This window comes from Cervus elaphus, chromosome 16 (genome assembly GCF_910594005.1).
Source record: "Cervus elaphus chromosome 16, mCerEla1.1, whole genome shotgun sequence".
Lineage (NCBI taxonomy): Eukaryota > Metazoa > Chordata > Mammalia > Artiodactyla > Cervidae > Cervus > Cervus elaphus.
In genome coordinates this window covers 799,685-823,581 of record NC_057830.1, presented here as the reverse complement: position 1 = coordinate 823,581, position 23,897 = coordinate 799,685, and the positions used below count along the sequence as shown (strand labels likewise).

General features: G+C 51.0%; 1 protein-coding gene across 4 annotated transcripts in view; it reads right to left on the bottom strand.

Annotated features, from left to right (window-relative positions):
* Positions 1-3,067: 3,067 nt before the first annotated feature.
* The window catches only part of SNTG2 (syntrophin gamma 2), a 114,655-nt gene continuing 93,825 nt past the window's right edge, over positions 3,068-23,897 (bottom strand). For all 4 annotated transcript variants that reach the window (XM_043870572.1, XM_043870574.1, XM_043870575.1 and 1 more), the window contains 5 exons: positions 17,614-17,685; positions 11,144-11,350; positions 8,908-9,000; positions 6,109-6,219; positions 3,068-3,330 (listed from right to left, as the gene is read on the bottom strand). In XM_043870572.1, the coding sequence (XP_043726507.1) occupies positions 3,199-3,330; positions 6,109-6,219; positions 8,908-9,000; positions 11,144-11,350; positions 17,614-17,685 (615 nt within the window). In that variant the 3' untranslated portion in view covers positions 3,068-3,198. The remainder of the gene's footprint in view (positions 3,331-6,108; positions 6,220-8,907; positions 9,001-11,143; positions 11,351-17,613; positions 17,686-23,897) is intronic.

The following is a 23,897-nucleotide window of genomic DNA, read 5'->3' as shown; positions in this document are numbered from 1 at the left end:
TCAGTCTTCTGGCCAACCCTCAGCCCCTCTCCCACCCCCGAGGAATCTGGAATTCACCCTGAAAGTCGGATGCTCGGAGCCCCATCTCTGCAGAAATGGGTCCCCAGTGGAGCCTGGTGGCCAGGTTAGAGGTGGGTGTGGCAGCTGCGTCCTTCCACTGCAGGTCCAAGGCTGGGCTGGGGTGGGTGCTCCTGGGGGCCAGCGGGGTGGGGGGGGAGCCTGGGGAGGGTGGAGCGGGTGGAGGTCAGCTATGTCCTCCAAGGCCGGGCTGGGGTGGGTGCTCCTGGGGGCCAGCGGGGGGGACCTTGGGAGGACGGAGCGGGGCGGAGCTCAGCTGTGACGTCGGCTTCTCCGGGGAGAGCAGAGTGCATTGTCCACAGAGGTGTCGCTGGACAGACCTGGGCCCAGCTCCTGGGATCACACATCCTCTGTGACCTCAGAGCCCAGGTGCCCACAAGGGTGCCTGGACCAATGCCCTCAACCTTTCAGATGCAGAGGAGGACACTCTGTCCAGGCCCAGAAAGGCTCTGTAAGGGTGGCGTTTGAATCACTTCTATTGCTCACAATTTCTGCCACAAGGACATGAGATTAGAAAGCAGCCTCTGTTTAAAATTCTGTTAAAGATAAAAGGAATTTTTAAAAAGTTCTCCCTTAGGCTTAGTCATTAGTGACTGACTTGCTGGGACATGAAGAGAGGTGACGTGGGGGGAATATTTGGTTCTCGCCAATGAAAAGCCTGAATAAACTCAAACCTGCAATGAAGCATCCTTAGTTTCCCTGCAACGTGAAGTAAATTTACATTCTCACTCAGGCTGCTGGAGGAGATTGCACATGGTAACTGTGCAATTCTTCTCAGTCACTGCAAAGTCGAATCACAAGTATTTCTAGATTTTAGGTACAAGCGTATGTGTTTTCTGTAACCCAGGAGTTCCCCCCCACCCACCGATCTTTAATAACTTTGCAAAATGAGTTTTCTGAATGTAGAAGCTTGACAACAAGGATGAAGGTTGAATGCTGTAGAAAGGACAGAAATTAGAATCCAGGAGTCCAGGCTAAAAGGGCTCTGTGGCGAGAAGCCCTGTATTCCAGGTTTGTGTTTCCTTGTGGCAAAAATGGGGCAACTTCCCTGGGAAGCAGTAATAGTCTCCTGGTTGAGAGAATTCATAGAAACCACGTGCTGAGTAAACGTGGATGCGTGTTTCCCAGGCCGGGCGCCTGGAGGAAGGATGTGACATTGCACACGTGTGACCGCGTGTTCCTCCCGAAACGTCCTGACGAGGCCCCGCCTTCCTTTCTATTTTCAGACAAGGAATCCGAGGCTCAGAGATGCCCACGCTCCTGCCAACAGCTGGGCGCCCCACTGGTGCTGGTCTGAATGAAACTGTCACAGGGATGGCCGCCTTCTCCCCAGACCCCGCCCCGTCCAGTCGGCCCCTGCTCACCCTGAGCCACAGCGGGTGTCCCCACTGTCCGTGGACCCAGCTCCCTCACAGGCTCATCCTCCTGGGCTCCCCCACCCGGCTTCCCAGGCATCCTCCTCCTGCATCCCTGTGGTCCTTCCAGCCCCAGGGACACCTCACCGCAGGGCCTGGCCTGAGCACACAGCGTAACGTGGCTGCTCCGGCCTCTGTGAGACCTGTTTATGTCAGCGTTATTCTCCAAGTGAGTATCACCATCTCATCTGTGAGCGTCGGCCCATTTTCTGTCTCGTGGTGGAGTAACAAGGCCATGGTTCCTTGCATCATGGGTCAGAGGTGGAGTAAGATGTAGTCCTTACTTCCCTCTGACTGTTTAATCCATTGTAATGCACGTGGGTTATTTCATAATCAACAATAGTGAGTTAAAATGTGCATTCCGTTTAATTCAACTTAATGACAAATACCCAATACTTTGTGTGTTAAAAGACTCGTACATAAAATAAACTCACAATTTTCGATGTATTTTGTGATGTATTTTCGATGATAAAAGTGAATTTTATTAGCCCAAGTGGACAAGAAATTAAGTCTTCCCTTTAAAATATGCTGGGTTGGTTTTATCCCAGGACTTAGCCTGGTAGGAGCTGTACAGTTTCCATTCTGTGTTTCCACCAATCCTCTCTTTCTGATTGCCTTCCCTGGGCTTTCCGTGGGGGCCGGAGTCCCCTCTGCCCCATGGTGGGCCTGCAGGGCAGCCCAACAGCCCGGTGTCCCCTTGTCCAAGGAGGCCACGGTGGCGGAAAGGCCTTCTGAGACAGGCGTCCGTGTGCACGGCCCTGTGTCCAGCAGGGACTCAGCCACAGAGAGAAAAAGGCTTTTCCAAGTGAAACCAAGTTGGCTGTGAGCGACCACTGCATCTTTGTACGGTTTTCTTTTTGAAATCTGTGTCTTAGTGTGGATATGGGCCTCCCAGGGGGCTCAGTGGTAAAGAATCTGCCTGCAGTGCAAGAAACTGGGTTTGATCCCTGGGTCAGGAAGATCCCCTGGAGGCAGAAAGGACAACCTGCCCTAGTGTTCTAGCCTGGAGAATCCTGGGGACAGAGGAGCCTGGCGGGCTACAGTCCATGGGGTTGCAAATAGTTGGGACACGACTGAGCACACGCACACATATTAGTGTGTGTGTGAATCTCAAACTCCCAAGTCATCCCTCCCTGCCAGCCTTTCCCCTCTGGTGACTGTGAGTCGGTTGTTCTGTAACTGAGTTCATCTGATTCATTTTTAAGATTCCACATAGAAGCGATCTCATCCGATGCATGTCTTTCTCTGACTTTGTGCTTCGTGTGACCACCTGTAGCTGACGTAGAGCGCAGGGAACTACATTTGCTGTCCTGGGATAAATTAATGGAATTCAAAGGAAAACTTTTCATTCTTGGGGAAAATGAAAGTGGTGAGCTCCTGGCATTTCCTCTCGTATGCTTTCTGAAAATAAAGTGTGGGTTTCAGCTGCGTGGGGTGCAGCGTGAGCTGCTGGTGCCTCCTTGCGGTCTGAGGAACGTGGGTGATGCAAGTATTTCAACGGGGAGTTGAAATATGTTCTCAACCACGGCTCTGCATCCCCCGTCAGAGTGAACAAGGCTGACTCGTCTCTGGAAACTAGTGACATATTTTATTGGTATCACAACTATAGAATCATTATAAAATCACACAACGTGGCAACATTGTGCAGGAAATAGTCATTGCTTAAGAAAATAATTTAATTTTCAGCACTCTACAGAAGCTCCGCTCAGCTGCTACACACGTGTCTTCCGGCGATGCTCTGACTGTGCACGAACGCGGGGTCCACGGAGGCCACCCTCGCAGCCATGAAGGAGTGGATGCAGTGCAGGACCGCCGTCAGATCCTGAAACTCCAGCTCCTGCCGGAAAAGCGCAAGGCGCTCACACACTCGGAGCATGAGAGCCGCACAGTGCAGAGCACTCACGTCCTGTGTTCTCAGGACCACTAGCGACTGACTCGAGAACGAACACTCACCAAGCGAGAAAGGCCGCTGTCAACACGGACACGCGGGTTTTCTGGGGGGTTTTGTGCATGGACATCCTGACTGATGGGTTCAATTCCCAATTTCTGGTGACTAACATGGGTTGGCACACAGGTGCTCTGTGTGGAACCCCTGAGTCCATCTATGCTGGGTCCTCGGCCTCCACAAAGCCTGCAGGAGCTCACGGCGGCCCCTGCCCGATGTCACAGCAGGGCTCACCGTCACAATTTAGGAGAAGGAATCTGGCTTCACCTGCACGTGTGTGAATATATGTGCACAAATGTGCCCCTCTGCATGTGCGCATGTGTCTGTGTATATTGTGCCTGTGTGCACACGTGCACTGTGTTGCATGCATCTATGCACATGCATGCATGTGCATACGCGGGCGTATGTGTGTCTGCTGCTTCTGCAGGTCAGGCAGCTCCCTGCATGAGCATCAGGTTCAGCCCCTGCTCTAACCCTGCCACCCTGGCAGTCTCCTCTGCAATTCATTTATCCTAAGGACCTAGATTTTTATTAAACTCCTTTAACATTTCACTGTGGCTGAAATACTGAGTTTAAATATGATCTGCAGCTTGATCTAATTACCAGCCTCTGAATGTTTTAATACCTTGATCTTTTCCTTAATTAGGTAAAACTCCCAGGAAGCCGGGTGGGTCTGCACTGAGCTGTCAGACAACAAAGAACGAGGTCCCTGAACTTGAGGAAACACTCCTCTCACGAGCCTCACTCTCAGGAACGCCGCGTCTCTCACACTTTCAATAAACGCATGAGTGTGAACGTTGCCTGCGCAGCCTCTGTGAACCTCCTCTGGTGGAAATCACACTCCTTCACGGAGCCCATGTTCCCCTCTTACTGCACAGAAGGCAGATGTTTGTCAGAAACTGTCCTGAGACTTCTGATGAGCGGCGGCCGTCCTGGGCTCTTCGCTTTCCCTGAGTGTAATCTAATGGCCCGACGCCGGAGGGGGGATTCTAAAGTCTACTGTCATTTAAGAGAAGGGTTCCCACTCAGCTGTAGCACTTCACATTCTGTTGTTATTCAGTCGCTCAGCCCTGTCTGACTCTTTGTGACCCCACAGCACGCCAGGCCTCCCTGTCCATCACCAACTCCCGGAGTTTACTCAAACTCATGTCCATCGAGCTGGTGATGCCATCCATCCATCTCATCCTCTGTCATCCCCTTCTCCTCCTGCCCTCAATCTTTCCCAGCATCAGGGTCTTTTCAAATGAGTCAGCTCTTCGCACCAAGTGGCCAAAGTATTGGAGTTTCGGCTTCAGCATCAGTCCTTCCAATGAACACCCAGGACTGATCTCCTTTAGGATGGACTGGTTGGATCTCCTTGCAGTCCAAGGGACTCTCAAGAGTCTTCTCCAACACCACAGTTCAGAAGTGCCAATTTTTTGGCACTCAACCTTCTTATGGTTCAAATCTCATATTTGTATAGCACTACTGGAAAAACCACAGCTTTGATTATACAGACATTTGTTGACAAAGTGATGTCTTTGCTTTTCAATATGATATCTAGGTTTGACACAGCTTTTCTTCCAAGGAGCAAGCACCTTTTAATTTCAAGGCTACAGTCACCGTCCACAGTGAATACAAACTGTATTTCAAAGGAAGCCTTAACCACTGTCCTTCCCAAAGAATTCAACGTGGAGGCTGAACAAAGCTATACTTGCAAGAGATGACTGTTAAATAAATGTATGAATACCTGGAGTAAATGAATATGCTCTATAATTTTCCTCTGAAAATGCCCCAAACAAATACAATTAAAAGTGACACTCAGCAGGAATAACCGTGCACAGAACACTTTCCTGTGTCTTGTTCTCAGGGAACTCAGATCAGGGCACAACCACTTTCCAGTTCTCATAATATGAAGGCTCACACGTGTGGGGTGGAGACGGGCCTGCCAGGGGTCAGGCGCGGGTCTTCCACTCGAGGGCTCTGTGACCCGGGTGGGGTTGTGCTCCGAGCCGCTCTGACGATGAACTGGCAGAGTTCAGAAAATTCCCCGAGTGGCTCCCCGTGTGGGCAGCTGTGGCAACGTGGGACAGGCCCGTGCTGCCGGGCAGAGGCAGCAGGGGTCCCCCGCACACCCTCAGCAGCCTGCGTCCAGCACCAGAGGCGGTGGAGATGGGAGCGTGCAGTGCCCAGCCAGCTCCGGGTCTCTTCCACCTAGCCTCAGGGTGGCCGAGGCTGGGGTCCCCAGGCCGGATGATGCTGGGTTCTGACCTGGATGCGGGTGGGTGCACCTCCCCTGTCTCCACATAACTTGTAAGTTATGTCCAGATCCTTTGAATTTACAGAGCAGTGTGTCCTCAATATCACAGACAAGTCATCACATAATGCAGTTTGTACAACTCTTCCCTTAAATATTGACTTCTCCTATATGTTTAAGCATTGATTTCCTGCTCATAGTTACTAAGAAACTTGTGCTTTTCGATGGAATCAAGTAATGGGTTTCAATAACTACAGTTTCAGGATATTAAAGCCTCTAACAGGAGACACACCCTGAGTTCCCATGATACCCTGGCTGACTCCGAGGAGGGTTCACACTTGCATTCTGGTGATTCCACAGGCCAGGAGAATGGCAGGTCCAGCCCTGGACACCTGGCTCACTCAGGCGAGGTTGCACCATGGACGAGTCCCTACCTTCATCTCGATCTGCTTGGTGTCCAGACTCTGAAACAGCAGCTTCACCCGAGCTTTCCCGTCGTCGGAAGATCCCTTCAGCTGGGAGAACTTAAACCTCCAGAGCACACCCTGTAAAGGAAGGTGGTCCTTAGTGCTTTAGATAAAGGAGCGCGTTCATTCAGTTAACATCAGTCAGTGCTGTTAAATAACCTCAGTAAATGCAGATGCTGCCGGGTTACCTGTGTACACTGATGCCTGCTGGGTCACCCACGTACACTGATGCCTGCTGGGTCACCCATGTACACTGATGCCTGCTGGGTCACCCGTGTACACTGATGCCTGCTGGGTCACCCGTGTACACTGATGCCTGCTGGGTCCCCGTGTACACTGACGCCTGCTGGGTCACCCATGCCACTGATGCCTGCTGGGTCACCCGTGTACACTGACGCCTGCTGGGTCACCCGTGTACACTGACGCCTGCTGGGTCACCCGTGTACACTGATGCCTGCTGGGTCACCCGTGTACACTGAAGCCTGCTGGGTCACCCGTGTACACTGATGCCTGCTGGGTCCCCGTGTACAATGATGCCTGCTTGGTCACCCATGCCACTGATGCCTGCTGGGTCACCCGTGTACACTGATGCCTGCTGGGTCACCCATGCCACTGATGCCTGCTGGGTCACCCGTGTACACTGATGCCTGCTGGGTCACCCGTGTACACTGATGCCTGCTGGGTCACCCATGTCACTGATGCCTGCTCGGTCACCCATGCCACTGATGCCTGCTGGGTCACCCATGTACACTGATGCCTGCTCGGTCACCCATGCCACTGATGCCTGCTGGGTCACCCGTGTACACTGATGCCTGCTGGGTCACCCCTCCAACAAGACGAAGTTCAAGTCACTCAGTGCTGGCTTCTCTTGAACCCTGCTGAATAATATGGATGATATTACCTTTGAATACTATTGCAAAGACTGCTTACTATTAGCTAAGGTACTATAGAGATGATGTGTATTCTATAAATGCTTACTCTTTTAATGGGAAAAAAAAGGCTGTTGCAAATAAAGACTTCATGACTTTCTTTTATAAAAGGTAAGTAAAAGTCAATCAGTTGTGTCCAACTCTTTGTGACCCCATGGACTATATACAGTCCCTGGAATTCTCTAGGCTAGAATACTGGAGTGGGTAGCCTTTCACTTCTCCAGGGTATCTTCCCAACCCAGAGATTGAACCCAGTTCTCCCACACTGCAGGCGGATTCTTTACCAGCTGAGCCACCAAGGAAGCCCAAGAATACTGGAGTGGATAGCCTGTCTCTTTAGTGGATCTCTCTGACCCAGGAATTGAACCAGGGTCTCCTGCATTGCAGGCAGATTCTTTACCAACTGAGCTATGAGGAAAGCCTTTAAAGAAGGTAGTCTTTAATTATAGGCCCTTTATGATAACAAATCTTTACCTTCCCAGAAAAAACCTGAATAGAGAACAGTAATTTTTCAGCAAGCTATAAGCTGCACTGTATTAAAGGCAGTTATTTTGAAATAATGAGCATATTTTTCTCTGAGGATCACAAAGGCCGAGAGGCTGGGAGCTGGGGAGGACTGCAAAGGCGCTCTTGTTCCCTCTGCCCTTGGCCGTCTGTTCACGCTGCACCGGCCTTGAGGCCCTTGCGCACCTTCCTTTCGTGTTGGATCTTGTAGCCAAATGGTCTCTGCATCTCATAGCCGAGTGCCACCATGTATGCTCCTCCTCGATGCTGGGGAACTCGGGACCCCAGGGGTCTCAGGGGACAGCGACTCCAGCACGTCCATTTCCATGATGGGGAAGTGGGGTCCAGGCTCCCCTGCCCCCCAACTTGGGCACCAAGGCCCTTTCGGGTGGGAATCACTGGACCCACCCAGCGAGGACATTCAGAAATCTCTTCCATCACTGCTACGGTAGCAGGTTCTGGAAGGGCTGCTGGTCCGTTGCGATGAGCCAGAGAAACCAGCCACAGCATCAGCAGCTCGGCCAGGAGGGCCCAGGGCAGTGATGAGATCGGGGGGAGCACTCAGGCGCCCCCTCCCAGGCAGCTCCCACCCCCAGCACATCGCCCAGCCAGGAGGGCCGGGGCAGTGATGAGATTCGGGGGGCAGCTCTCAGGCACCCCCTCCCAGGCAGCTCCCACCTCCCGCCTGGCCTTGTCCTCAGAGGGCTGCGAAAGACGGCTGTGATTTCAGCCTCTAAGATTTCATGAAAACAGTCCAAATCTCACTCACTTTTAAATCTGCCCACACCCAGCTGTCCTACCAGGAACCTGTGACCGTAAGGGCCTGTGTCCAGAGGAGACGGAGGAACCCGATACCGTGGTTTTGCCAGATTTTCCACAAAATAAGCAAGACCCAAACTGCTCTGAGAACGTTACTTGGTGTTGGGTCAGATTCAACTATGAAGAGGAAAAGCTCAGCAGTGGTAACTTTCTACCACCTACAGCATTATAGCCTACATAGAATCATAAATGACTGCTAAAACAGTACAGACAAGACCATGCAAAACTCCCCGCTTATCATTTAAAGGCTCCACGACGGTCCTTAAAGAGAAGTCCTTGCTATTTGTTGGGCACGGACGTTAAGACCACACTGAATCGCTCATCAGCCCCGCCCGGCTCTGGACCTGTAAGGTGCTGGGATCCTGAGCTCTCCGAGAGCGGGTCACCACGAAGGAGCCGGCGCAGAGGACACGGCTGTTAGGGCGGTGGTGCGCAGACGCGGACGGGCGCGCCAGCCCTGAAATGTAATGCACGCTCCGCCCACCCGCACCGCCCCTGCCTGCGCGGCACCTACCTTGGTCTTGCTGTCGAAACAGGTGAAGCCGAGAGCAAAGTCCACCGTGAAGCACAGCGTGGCTCCTTGCCAGCTGCATGGGTACGTTTTGGACTAGAAAAAAGGATCGATTGTGAGAAAACATCTTTTTAAAATGGTGCTTAATCTTAATTGGGTAGCTACAATATCCTCTGGAGGAGGAAATGGTAGCCCACTCCAGTATCCTTGCCTGGAAAATCTCAGGGACAGAGGAGCCTGGTGGGCTGCAGTCCGTGGGGTCGCCAAGAGTCGGGCACCGCTGAGCGATGGACACTTACACTTACTTACACTATTCTTCCCCATCAGAACCTGCTTTTAGAAAACCAAAGCGCACGGAGGTCCCTGGGCCACGGCTCTCACGCAGCGCCTCCCGAGCTGGCCCACCAGCAGGCGCAGAGTCAGCAGAGGTGCTGGTCTCAGCAGAGCGGAGCCCGACGGCGTCCTCCAGAAACACGCTAACCCCAGATCACAACTCCCTGTGATGCCACCCAGCAGTATCCCCATCACACGAATAAGCGTGCACACTTTGCTCCTACAAGCTGCCTTGGGACAGGCCAGCCTGCAAGTGCGTCCCCAGACACGAGACCCAGCTGCTCTCGGGAGACGTTCCGAGGGGTCTGACCCAGAACAAGAGCAAAGGACAGAAGCAGCAGAGACTCCACCAAGCTCCGCGCCCGGGGCTGCGGGAGGGAGACTGCTGTGTGGGCGGGCGGGGTGACCCTGACAGGCTCGGGGTTTTTGAGGATCAGGCGATCGGTGCACACAGCTCCTAGCAGTGCCGGCTGAGTGTGAGCACCAGAGGCACGGTCGGTGCTCCCGTGGCTGCTATTCTGTCAAATTCTCAGCTAAGCGCACGGATCCTGGCACAGTGGTGGTGATGCCAGGCGTGCCAGACCCATGAGGCAGGAGCCAAGGGTGAGCCCCCCAGCCCCTGGGGGGACTGTGCCTTCCCCCTGTTCTGTTTCAGGAGACAGTTCCTCCAGTCGCGACAGTTCCGGGCTACATTTCCTGTGTCCTTACATAACACCTTTGGGGAATTGGGTCAACACCGAGGGATACTTTAGCCAACTTGCTGAGGAGGACGCTCCCTATGAAAAGATAAGGTAAGTTTCCCCAGGCAAGCTTCTGCCCTTGTGGGGAAACAGCTCCTGGAAGACGATGCTCCCGGGGGCAGGGACCAGCAGTCCAGCAGTGTGCCCACCGCAGTCAGCCCTGTCTGCACAAAGGCACCCATACGCGCGCATGGGGCCCCGCTGGAGCGCACAGCTCCGGCGTCCAGGGGGCTGGGTGCTGCTGGAGCCTCGGGACGTCTCCAAGATTGGGAAAAGTACCCGGCTCACCTGGGACACACAGACACAGAGAAGTAGGCGAATGAGGGAACGAAGGAACGTTTCCCCAGTGACGGGGTACAATGAACCCAAGAAGAACCAAGCAAAGTGCAGATAAGAAATCTACCTAACAGAGTTCAAGGTAATGACCCGAAAGATGCTGAGAGAACTTGGGGAGGAGAATGAACACAGTAAGAAGTCTAACAGAGTCAGAAAATAAAAAGATGAATCAAAGAGCGCTGAAAAATTAGAAATGCACTAGGAGGAATCAAGAGTAGACTAGATGATACACAGGAGCAGAGCAGGACACTGGACGACAGAGCAGTGGGAATCACCCACGCCGAACAGAAAAGAAGAATTTTAAAATGAGGACAGCTTAAGAGAGCTCTGGGACAACTTCAAGGTTATTATTTTTCACATCATAAGGTCTCAGGAGGGGACTGCTCCATCCACACACAGCTCGATCTGTGGGATTTACCTTCTGTACCGAGGAGGGAGAAACAACCCAAATATTCGAGCTGTGTTATGCTCCTCACTGGGTCAGTGAGTTTGAGGAAGGGCCATCAAGTGCCTGAAGAAATGCCAAGCGTCCAGTGACGTCTCAGTAAACCTGGGTGATGAGCAGACTCCAGGGACCCAGCCGTGCCCTCAGTGGGGGGCTTCCCTTGGCTGGCATCCAGGCCCCTACCTCACACTGGACAGAAACGCTGGGTTGAACGAGATGAAAACTCCCCACCTCGCTTCCCTCCATGACCTTCCACAGCGGCTCCCGACGCGCTGGGCCCGGGGCCCTGGGCAGAGTCCTCCCGGCTTCTGCAGATGCGTGCTTCCCGGAACGACCGCCACGTCCGCTCTGATTCAGGTCGCTCAGAGACGAGCGGGCCGCTTACCCCTGTCCTCTGCACGGCTCGGAAGGTGGCTCTCTGGAAGGACAGCTCCCAAGCAGCCAGCTCGTTGCCCAGCTCCACACTGAACACGTGGCCCCCGCCGTGGCCCACGAGGACACTGAAGCAGAAGGGCCCGTGGTCCCCGCCGTCGGGATCCTGGAGTCCCAGGGAGAGGCTGGCTTGCACGCAGCAGTCGTCTGGGAGCCAGAGCTGAAATGGATGGGGGTGACGCCGGTTAGAGGGGGATGGCCCCCAGGACCCACCCGGGACGTGCTCCACGGGGACCCCCTGCAGCAGAAGCCCCCCGACACCGCTGCGGCAGAGACGAGCCTGTAAGGTAACTTCCGTGCGTCAGCTGTGTCCCACTCCCTACACGCTGGAAGCGCCTTTCACCCGCATTATCAGCGACCACAGTCTGTTTCTACGTTTAGCTTCCAGGACAAAGATGAAAGTTATGAAGTGTTTATGCTGAAGTTTATCCCCAAGCCAGCAAATGCTGAATTCAATGAGGCTCCCCAGCTGCGCCCCCGGCCGTGACCTCAGATGGGGACGCCCAGAAACCACACAGGAAATAGGATATCAGGTTGTGAGCCAAGAAGAGCAAGCCTTCGGTCACGGACCTGACTTCTCAGAAACTGTCCACGGCTACCAACCTTGAGTGTCAGGACTGCCCACCAAAGAAGGAAGGACTCCCAGCGAGTGTTTGTGTGGGGGAAACTGCGGCCGTGTTCTTTCCTACGCTGGGTGTGATTTAGGGGGCTGTGCATTTCAATAGAATAAAAACAGGCTTTGGGGCCAGACAGACAGCACTTGGGACCTTCCCGGCCAACTGTCAGCTGTTGACCTTGAGATTTTACTTCTCCCTGAGTCTCCCACTTGAACCGCAAGTCTTGGGCTCATTAAGCGACGTCGGGAATGAGGCTGCGGCTCCTGCATCCTCACCACGCGGCTCACGTTCTGCTTACACCAAGCACGCCGGCCGTCAGGCAGGGTTGAGGGGGCACAGACTGAGCTTGCACGTCTAACATGCAGGGAACAGGCTCCTGAGTGCATCAGCGACCACACAAGCCAGCATCATGCTTCCATCCACCCACCCCGAGGCGCCCCCTGCCCCAGACCCTGTGAAGAGAGACCACCTAATGTTCACTCTTCGGAAAACAAAACGCAAAGACTGTTTTAAAAAATTACCTGACTAGAGAAGGAAATGGCAACCCACTCCAGTCTCGCCTGGGAAATCCCATGGACGGAGAAGCCTGGTGGACGACAGTCTGTGGGGTCGCTATGGCACCAACGCCACTGTCTTCTGTCTCTCCAGCACTTCTATTTGTGCTACGGTCATTTTATTGTTTTAGTTGGATGTTGCATTTGTGCAACGCCCTTGTTTGGATTGTTTAAAAGTGAAAAATACCAAACAATTGTCGAAAGAAAAATTAATCTGTGATCCCAATTTGAAGATAATCTGGAAAATTAGTACATTCATCATGTAAAGTGAAATATGTCTGACCGCCTTAAAAAAATTACCTGGGTCTTTCCTGCTTCTACTTATTTGAAAATATGATAGCAGCAATATAGGAAATTTAAAAGACAGATAATTCCATTATGACTGCCTTTTGTCATCCTTTGTCTTTATAGTCCCTCCAGGCAATGTATCCAGATTCCAGATCACTGGTGGCTCAGAGGGTAAAGCGTCTGCCTGCGATGAGGGAGACCCAGGTTCGATCCCTGGGTGGGGAAGATCCCCTGGAGAAGGAAATGGCAACCCACTCCAGCATTCTTGCCTGAAAAATTCCGTGGATGGAGGAGCCTGGTAGGCTACATACAGTCCATGGGTGGCAAACAGTTGGATACAACTGAGCGACTTCACTTTCTTTCTTTCTTTCATACCTCTTTGTACACATAATTCTGTAAGTGTGTAATGTGGTTTTAATGGAGTACGTAAAATGCGCGATCACATTGAAACTTTATTTCTCAGTGGTTTTTGAACGACTCATCCGACTTTCACTGATTTAAAAGCACCACTGTGTATCTCCACGGGCGCAGCTATCTGACGCCTGTGGCTTTCTCGTGTAGACTCAGTTCCTACGCCTGAGTTCGTCTGATGGAGCAGTCAAGTGCGTGTGAGTCTTCATCTGAATGGACAAGCCTCGGCTCTATGTGCAAGAACAAAGAGAAGCATTAAAAACAGCCTTTGCCCAACCCAAGAAATCCCTGGGAAGGATGCTTAAGGGTTTCGCAGATGTGACTACTTCCTGAAACTAAATCTGTTGAGCCCCACAAAGAATGCTGAGACACTGATGCTGAGAAATGAGTGAGGTTACTGACATGCACAGCTTCGCCCCAGGTATCTCCCGGGGCCCTTTTGGAGACCACAGGCTCAGTTCTCCTGAACTGCAGTGTCTCATTATGACCAAAGACTGGGAGCGACTTTCAAACCTAAGGTCCCCAAGCTGCTGTGGAGATTGAGTAACTGGGCCCCCACTCCTTTCCCACGGCCTCAACAGCTGCCGTGGCCCCGTGCCGACTGCCCACCACCTCCCCGGGTCTGCCACCCTCGAGAGCCTTCTGAGTCCTCTCTCTGCCCCTTGGAGACGGAGATCTTATTAAAGCCGCCACCAGCTCTACGGGGCCCCCCACGCCCCTGGAGGGTGAAGGCCCAGGACGTCACCCTGTCCTCCAAGCTCTGCACGTGGGACTCTCCCTCCGAGGGGTCCAACCAAACTGCAAAACTATCTCCACCCACGGAGACACCAGAGAGGTCCTCTCCTTTTGTCGGGGGTGGGGGGTCGGGGGCTGCAGGCGGGGCCCACCTGGCCCACGCTCGCCTCCTCACCCAGCTCAGGGGCCCCCGATTATTCCAGGGGAGCTGAGGTCAGTCTCTGCCCGCACTGAACATCGTCCTTGTCCAACTTGGATGGGTACGGTTCTTCCAACGGGACCTGAGGAGTCACACTGCCATTATTCACATGGGTCCAGCGAGCGGCAGGTGGAGAACAGGTCCCAGAGGGAAGCTAGAGCGCTTCCTGCAAGGCCAGTGCTGCCGACAAGTGAGACAAACCAGCACTCACAGGTGGGATTTCCAGGGCGAAGGGCTGCTCACATTTTGATAGATCCCTCCTCCCACCGGTACCAACCTTCCCATCTTTGACACTCTAGGCGGCAAACATATCACTTCATGATTTTCACTTGCATTTCTTTTCTTATTTCTGTTTAAAAATGTTTTATTATTGGAGTAAGGTTGATTTAGGGCTTCAGTGGTAAAGGTGGTAAAGAATAGGCTCAGTGGTAAAGAATTCCCCTGCTAATGGAGGAGATGTGGGTTCCATCCCTGGGTTGGGAAGACCCGCTGGAGGAGGAAATGGCAGCCCACTCCAGTACTTTTGCCTGGAAATTCCATGGACAGAGGAGCCTGGCTGGCTACAGTCCACGCGGTCACAAGACAGTCAGGTACACTGAGAAGGCACACACACACACACACACACTCCACACACACAGACACACAGATACACACACACACCCCATACACACACCACACACACACACACTCCACACACACAGACACACAGACACACACACACCAAAAACACACACACACTCCACACACACACCACACACACCACACACACACACACAGACACACACAGATACACACCACACACACGCACAGACACACACAGACACACACCACTCACACACACAGATACACACACCACACACATAGACACCCCATACACACACCACACACACACACACACACACACACTCCACACACACAGACACACAGACACACACACACACAGACACACAGACACACACACACACCAAAAACACACACACACTCCACACACACACCACACAGACACACACACACACCAAAAACACACACACACTCCACACACACACCACACAGACACACACCACACACACACACACACACACACCACACACACCACACACACACACACACACACCACACACACACACAGATACACACACACACACACACCACACACACACCACACACACAGACATACACCACACACAAGGGTGATTTACAATGCTGTATTAGTTTCAGGCACACAGCAAAGTGATGCAGTTATACATAAGTGTGTGGGCGCTCAGTTGCAAAGTTGTGTCTGACTCTTTGTGACCTCATGGACTGCAGCACTCCAGGCTTCCCTGTCCTCCACTATTTCCTGGAGTTTGCTCAAATTCATGTCTACTGAGCTGGCTATGCTACCTAACCACCTCATCCCTTGCCTCCCCTTTCTCCTTTTAGCTTCAGTCTTTCCCAGCATCAGGGTCTTTCTCAATGAGTTAGCTCTTCCCATCAGGTGGCCAAAGTATTGGAGCTTCAGTTTCAGCACCAGTCCTTCCAATGAACATTCAAGGTTGATTTATACATGTATCTATTATCTTTCAGATCATTTTCCCATTCAGGTTGTTATAGATTATGAAGCAGAGTTCCCTCTGCTACCCAATATGTCCTTGTTGGTTATCAGAATGCAAATAGTCCACATTCTTTGCCCCAGAAATTCAGCCTCTATACATTTTTCTTGGTTATACTTGCACACATATAAAATGATTTATTACATTGTTTGTAATTTCAGAAAAGGGAACAAATTAAATATCCCTTGATAAGGGCTTGGTGAAATAAAGTATGATATATTCATGGAATTAAATACTAGTCAGTGGTATTAAAGAGGGATCACCTCTTTGTGTATATTGAAGATCCGCAAGTTACACTGCAGAGCAAAAAGTGACGTGAGGGTTAGTGCGTATGCTTCCATCTGCAGAGGGAAGAAAGAATCGTGTATGGAAAGTAAAACAGGATTCCGCTACGCTTCAGGCCAAGGGAGCCTGGGCCCCCCCGCCTCCAGAGCGGCTTCTGGAAGTTACTCCCTAGTCTGTGCTTCAGAGCCTCAGCCTCAGACGAACACGATGAGGATTCCCTCCTGGGGGGTGTGGGGGCAGGACTAACTCAGGAGGGAGACGGAGCACCCAGCAGAGCTCCAGGACCGGTGCTCACAAAGGGAAGACCCCGGTATCAAGGGCCTTTGCCAAACAGGTGAGTAACTAGTTGCACTGAGAAATGCAGACGGGATATTCTCATGCGGGGAGGGGATATTCACACAGGAGGTGCCTCACTGCTGAGCAGTGCTTTCACTACCCACTATGTGGGGGCTGTTTATAATTTCAGTCACAACTGCAATCAAGTCTGATTGATTCAATTTTCTCATCTCTTTCATGGTGAGTGTGAAATACAGACACATAACTTTAAGAACTAGAAAAAGGAATTTATGGAGAGGAGAAAGTGTTGCAGAAACACACCACCACAACCACAAAATTTGATTTCTGGACTATATATTAACGACTATACTTTGAATGATTATGAAAATAAACCATTAAAAAATTATAAAGTACTAGTTCTTAAAATAATCATTTATCTCAATTTTTGAAAGGTGAATTAAATATCATAATTTTAAATTCATATGTTCAACATCAAGGATTAAAGTCACAAGAGAAAGTGGGAGATTTTGTAAGATCACTATTTAAAGACTTCTAATAGGACATCCACAACTTTCAGTCTCCTTTTTAAAAATGTCAAATGCTGTGCATTTATTATTGTTGTTGCTATTATTTGCCCTGAATTGAGTTTAACACTTTTGCTGTAATCATCCTCTTGGCTAACTGCCTGATTTCAGTTACTTCACAGCATATTTACTGATTAAACATTTTCTCAATCTTTCTGAAAAAATATGCTGGATAAAATAGAAGAGGCTCTATAGTTTATTAATGAAGCTCACATATAAAATATGATGGTTTTGGAGACATTCCAATACCAAATACATGTCTTAGATGTATGTTGTGCTAAGTCACTTCAGTCATGTCCAACTCTTTGAGATCCATGGATGGTAGCCCGCCAGGCTCCTCTGTCCATGGGGTTCTCCAGGCAGGAACACTGGGGTGGGTTGTCATGCCTCCTCCAGGGGATCTTCCCGACCCGGGGATCGAACCTGCGTCTCTTCCGTCTCCTGCACTAGCAGGCGGGTCCTGTGACACTAGCGCCCCCTGGAAGCTCTCTTAAGTGTACGGTGGGGGTGGTTTAGTCGCTCAGTGCGGCCCCAGGGACTGCAGCCCGCCAGGCTCCTCTGTCCATGGGGTTCTCCAGGAAAGAATCCTGGAGTGGGTTGCCATTTCCTTCTCCACTCTTAGGTGTATGGAAAGCCATACAAACAAGTCGTAAACATAAAAAGGCCAGAATGAAACAATGCGGAGCCTACATAAAATGAAGACTTGAGAGCGCCTCTCTGCCACTCTTTGCGGAGTTTTGATGAGTGATGGCGGGACGAGCCTGTACATGCTCATGTCATCTGACTGTTTTGACACAGGTAAATCTCTCTCTCCCTTTTCAAGCACAAAGGGACGGCTGTTACCATGGACACATCTGGTGTGCAAAGGATGCTTAAACTTACCTTGTGAACCTTAAACAGAACCTCACAGAGGTGATAGGTTTTTTCTGCTTGCACCCAATCCAATGTGCTCACCTGTAAGAAACATAAGACAGACACGTGAATCTTACGTGTTTTCACCCAAAATACGGGGAGACGTGTGAGGTGACGGAGGTGTTAATTACCCCGCTTGTGGGACTCACTGGACAAGATACACGGACATCAAACGGTCACACTGTACACTTCACACGTATTACACTTTTCTTAAGTGTACCTCAATAAAACTGGAAAAAGGCTTTTAAAGTATACATGAAATTAGATAAATGTTTTCAGGATGAGAGTTTAAACATTTATAACAATAAAGTCAGTCAATGTGTCTTTTCCTTAATTAAGCCTTAAGCAGGAGCAGGACACCTGGCAAACTGGACTAGACGCCGTGGTGGACTCCGATGAGTACCTGTGTGTTCCTGCCCTTGGAGTCTTGGCATGAGGTTCGAATATGCTTACACACATTATTGATTCCAGAACCTGGTGATGGAGGAACTTACCTATTACACAGTTGGGCATCACTTAAGGAATTCTTTTTGGATGCTTTTACCTTAAGTAAAGGACCAACTTTGGGTTAAATTTAAGAATCTAGGGGGTATTGAGTCTCCCAGGGGCACACCTCCTCACTCACCCTGCTTCGGTCCTGACCTGTCTGCTAGGCCCTGCTCTCTTGGGTCTGCAGTGGCCACCTGTGGTTGGAGGTGTCTCTTCTATCCAACTTTTCTTGCTGACAGTCAGCCTCCTCTCCCCCGCACCTGGGAAAGACCCCTCTCCACGCCCGGCTCCCGTGGTACTGGCAGGTGGAGGCTCAGCCCGGGGGGCGGTGCATCTCCCCCTCTGGGCCACAGAGACCGTTTCAAGGAGAACAAGTCCCGTCAGGGATGCGCCTGAGGCTGAGAAGAGGCTCCGGCTTCTGGTGGAACCGTTTCTTCCCTGGACTTGAAGAGAAGCGCTTCTGCCCTGAGAGCCTCTGGAAGCTGTGTGGGGACCCCGTGGCGGCGGTCACTGATGTCCCTGTGATGGTCATCAGCTGGGACACGCCCACTGAGCCAGGACGATGAGAGGGGGGCGGGGCCTGAACTCCACTAGCCGCTCACTTTTCTGCAAACCTCACAAGGTCTATTCATCAATTCCTGAAAGCAGGGCTCTTCCTTGCCCTCTGTCTTGACAATGTTCTATTTTATCTGAGCACATCTCACCTGAAACAGAGTTGAAACTGTAGATGCTCAGATGTAATATCCTGGAACATTTAAATATTATTGTGGAACACTTACGTACCCACAGAAGTGACAAAGAATAATATTCTATACTGGGTACATAATTGTCTAATATGCCTTCAGCTTACACATCTTCTCTTAATTTATTTCTTTCCAGGTAAATATTTTTTAAGTGATACATTTCCCTACTTGACAACCGTTACTTCCGATTTTTCTTGCATATTCATAGCCAAGTGCCACGTAATGTGTGTTAACGCTGTAAGATGCTGTAAAATTGGTTTCATAAGTGCTGTTTAACACATTATAATGGTGTTTGAAAACACAGCAGTTGAAACATTATTTTTCAGGTTCCAATTTGCAAACAGAAATAACTACTCACTTTAAGGAAGAAAGGTCAAGTACATGAGAAGGCTGGGAAAATCCAGCTTCTCCCGCGTTGACCAGCCCTCGGTTATGACCTGGGCCCCCCACCCTCGCTGCTGGCTGCGTCCTCTCATGGGTACCTGGGCCCAGGGAACCCACGGTTGCCGCCGCCCCAGGTGCCCCTTCCTTCCAGCCTTTCTCCCCACTTCCCCCCAATTCCTTCAGCGTCTCCCTCCTCTCATCTCGGAGGAGCTCAGAAACCAGTCTTGACGACAGGACTTTCTCTTTCATGGTTCCCACAGAATCTCCGGGCCTTTTGAAAGTTCACTGCAACATCTGACACAGTGTGGTAGACACCCGGCTCCACGCGGGTGGCCAGGCAGCCTTGGCAATGCCCGGCGCCCCGTGGACAGATGGGGGCAGGGGGACCGGACTGAGTCCCAGGTCACATCCCAGGTGCCTCTGGGGCTCCGCTTTCCCGGAGGAATTTATTTGCTCTCCTCCCAATCCCCACCCCGCCCCGCAAGAGAGCTGTTCTGTCATCCCAGCCCGGAGAAGCCAGGTGACCCTGAGCCCCTCCCGTGTGGTCCACCCCTCTGCGGACGCAGAGCCCAGCAGCGGGGCCAGGATACCGGTAAGATGCTGCGAGTCATCGATAGTCCCCTCACCGGCACGACCTCACTCCTCACGTCAGCACACAGGAGACAGATAAATATAGCGTTAAGAGCTTCACATACGGTTGCTTTAGATTTGGGCAAAGCAGAAATCATTACTGGCAATTTGCCTCTAGCTCCAGGATACAATATCCAAGGTCAGACAGAACATATGTGGATTTACATATGTGTAAATATTCACTGGCCATACTTTGTGTATTGCTTTTACAGTGAGAAGTTGCTAAGCGTACTAAGCGTAAAATTTCATCTGTTAAATGCAAATGCTCTGGAGTTTCAGACACATTTTAAGTATATAAATCAAGCCTTAGTGTTCTGTTTGATCCTATGAGGTATTCAGCTAGCATTTGTGACTTTTCATACAACTGAGGAAACCTCTGAGCAGAGGGTGGGTGAGGTGTCTGTGTTCCCTCAGCCTGGAAGTGGAAGGATTCCGTTTACAGTCCAAAGCTTCCAGTCGTCAACTTACAACTTTTCCTTTCCCCTAAGGCCCTTTTCTCTAACATTTTGCTGAGTAAATATTTCCATTGTCTCATTAAATCTTTCAGCCTTCAATTTATTTTATTTTTTTTTCAGCCCCCATTTTAAAATATGCTTTCGTTATTTCGGATAGTCTGTGAAAACTATTTAAACATTTCACTTTAAACCAGCATAATGCCACTATGTAGGAGAAACGTTTAAATTTTCTTTTTCTATTCATAAAGTTGCTGTGTTTCTGGTTCCGCAGGTAAGCGGCTGAGCGTCAGCACGCCTGTGTGAGCGGCAGCGCAGGCCTGAACGGACGGGAGCGTCACCAATGTTCTTAGAGCCAAAGAGACGGACCGGCTGGGCCCGACGCCGGCCCCAAGATACACGTGGATTGAGAGCAGGGGGTGGAGAAAAGACTCCCCTGATCAGAAGGAAGCAGAGGGGGTATCCCTTTTCTACAGAACACATGTTACAATAAGGGGGTTATCAGGGACAAAGAAGGTTATTACGGAAGGATTAACGGTCAGTTCTCAAAGCAGACGTAACCATCCTTAACACAGCTGCACCTAACCACAGAGCCTCAGGCCACGAGGCAGGTACTCATGGCTGGTCATGGGAGCGGAGCTCAGAGCTTCCCCCCGGGGACCAGGAACCAGCCGGGTGCCCCACTCACCACGCGTCTCACCCTCCAACATCGGCGCACACTGGGCACTCACGCCCGCTGCGGGAGGTGGCACGGCTTTGCTAGATGGTGGGCAGGGTCAGGATGGATCCGGACTTCCGGCTCCCAGCAGCCACCAGCCCCGCACTGAATTCATGCAAACCTTAATGTACTGGTTAGAGCCGGAACAGCTGACCTCGGTCCAGAGGCAGCCAGGGCTTGGAGAGAGGACCAGACTTGCCGCGTTGCCCTTTTCACCTCTGGGGTCAGCTGAGCATCTGTACCCCCTGAATCCAGAGTCAGGAGCGGGGGCGTCTGTGAAAAGACGCGGTGTACCTGCTGCTACTAAACTACCTGTGACGTAGAAGTTTTAAAACTAAAAAATAGTAGAGGGCAAATCTAGTTTTACTCTCAGACATCTAGACAATAATGCATGTTTCAGTGATAAGCAAGGTTTTCTTCAATGAGCTTTTTCTTGGGGAATAATTTTAGAGGATGAGATGATAAGGTTACAACACCGACTCAAAAGACTTGAGTCTGAGCAAACTCTGGGAGATGGTGAAAGACAGGTGAGCCGGGCGGGCTGCAGTCCATGGGGCCACAGAGAGTCGGACTTCGTCAAAAGCCACCTAAGAAAAGGGAGGAGCAGGCGTAAAAGCTGCTTCCAGTTCTAGGGAGGCCAGGGGAGAGGGAGGGGGACCCTACCCCCAGGGTGCAGAGAGACCAGACGGCCCCTCGGCCAGACCCCTGCTCAGAGCAGAGCGCTGAGCGGATCTCAAGCTTCTGAGCACAGTATTCAAGTGGCAGCAGCTGGCGCCAGGCGAACACACCCCAGCGGCTGAGGTCAGCAATCGATTTCGTATGATGTGACGTTTGTGCCACGGATCGATGCCAAGAAAATTTGCCATGGGATTTCAGAACAAACAAGCAGAGCCTGGTGTTAACAGAAATGACACTGTCCAGCCGGAGATCCTGGAGGACCCTGTGACCCCCGGTTAGAATTTCTGCCCGTGAAACTGAAACTGCCATGGGAAGTGGATGAAATCATCTTTCCCCAGAGCAAGTATGGAAATTTGATTAACATTTAAAGCACTTCTCACAACTTAGAAAGTTGTGTGTGGGGAAAACTCATACCCTGAGGGTCTTAATTATCAAGAAAGGAAAGATTAGGAGGACTTTCCGGCTAGTGATCTGGGGCATCGCAGGCTTCTCCCCCTGTTCTGCGGCAGGGGGTCCCTCCCTCAGGCAAAGTGGGTGCAGGAAGGCTGACCCTGCCCTCCCCTCCTCCCCTGAACTGTCCTGGGCCAGCGGGGGGCCCCTCAGCCCAGAGCCCCGGAGTTCTGATGCCGGATCTGCCAGCCATACCCCAGCTGCCTTCCGTGACATCGTGGGGCCTGGGCTGAGACCATGGGGGTTATCTGTGGTTATCCTTATGTTTCCTTTCCTAGCAACAATGTTAGAGAACCTCACTGCATTTGAGAAAAATTCAGTGATTATGCAAATCTGTAGATAACTCTCCTGCATTAGTAATTCACAGCCTTGGTTTTTTGAAAAACTCAGGTCCCTGGTGGAATCCTGGCTTGAGTCCTGGGGACAGAAAAAAGCTCTGAGGGCAGACAAGCCTGGAGGCATCCGTGGTTTAGTACCCTGTGTTCTGCCACTGATAATCCTTCAGTTTCAACACACGGACCCCAGTTCTGTACAAAGTCAGCACTCAGGAACTTGGAGGGAGTCCTCCTCCCCGGACACGACTTCTCTACCAGAAACTGCTGTTGTTCAATTGCTAAGTTGTGTCCGACTCTTTGCGACCCCATGGACTGCAGCCCGCCAGGCTCACCTGTCTTTTACCATCGCCCACTCATTTCCATTGAGTCGGTGATGCTATCTAATCATCTCATCCTCTAAAATCATTCCCCAGTAAAAAGCTTATTAAAGAAAACCTTGCTTAACGATGAAAGCATGCATTATTGTTTAGATGTCTGAGAGTAAAACTTGATTTGCCCTCTACTGTTTTTATTTTTAAAACTTCTTTACTGAGATATGATTGACATTCCAAAAGCCGTAAGATGTACCGCACACAACTGGTGAGTCTGAAGATGAGGAGACACGTGAAACCAGCACCCCCCGTTTGTCATAAGCACGTCCATCACCCCACAGCTGGAGACGACGGTGCTGTGTGGATGTGAGGCGTGTAAACGGCGTGGCCACCGTGGAGACGGCGTGGGGGCTTCTCAAAGAAACGGAAGCAGAACTACCGTTCGATCCAGTGATCCCACTCCTGGATATTTATCCAAAGGAAACAAACTCTGAGTCTCTAGAACCCTGCGCCCCCTGTCCCTCACCATTCATAGCAGACTGGCCACAGACACGATTACAGTGTCCGCTGATGGGTGGAGGGCAGATAAAGAAAACGGGCCATGTGCGGACAGCAGAAGGGCATTCGGCCCTACAGGGAAGGACACCCTTTCATTTATTTTTAATGGCAGAAAAGCAACAATACTGTAGGTGACTTGCATCTCAACTGTTAGATCCTGAAGCGATCGGGTTGTGCTATTTGTTTGCAGCTCTGATGTTCAGACTCAGAAAGTGAATCAGCTTTTACCGATAAACCTCGAGGCAGGGCACACACTGACTGGGTCAGTTTTGAGAAAGTGGTGCTGGTGAGAATTAGAAAATAAATTGCAAACTGTAGCATTCAGCATTAAATTTCTATTGTGGGCCCTACTAAATCAGGCTGTTTATTTTTATAAAACGTGGAGGACATGAGAGAAAATGTCTTTTTGTGTTTCATTATTTGACCATGAAGTTAGGAATTTCTGATGAGAAGGCTCTTCTCCTGTTCTGTGGCTCCTTTGACCACATGAACGGTGGTCTGAGAAC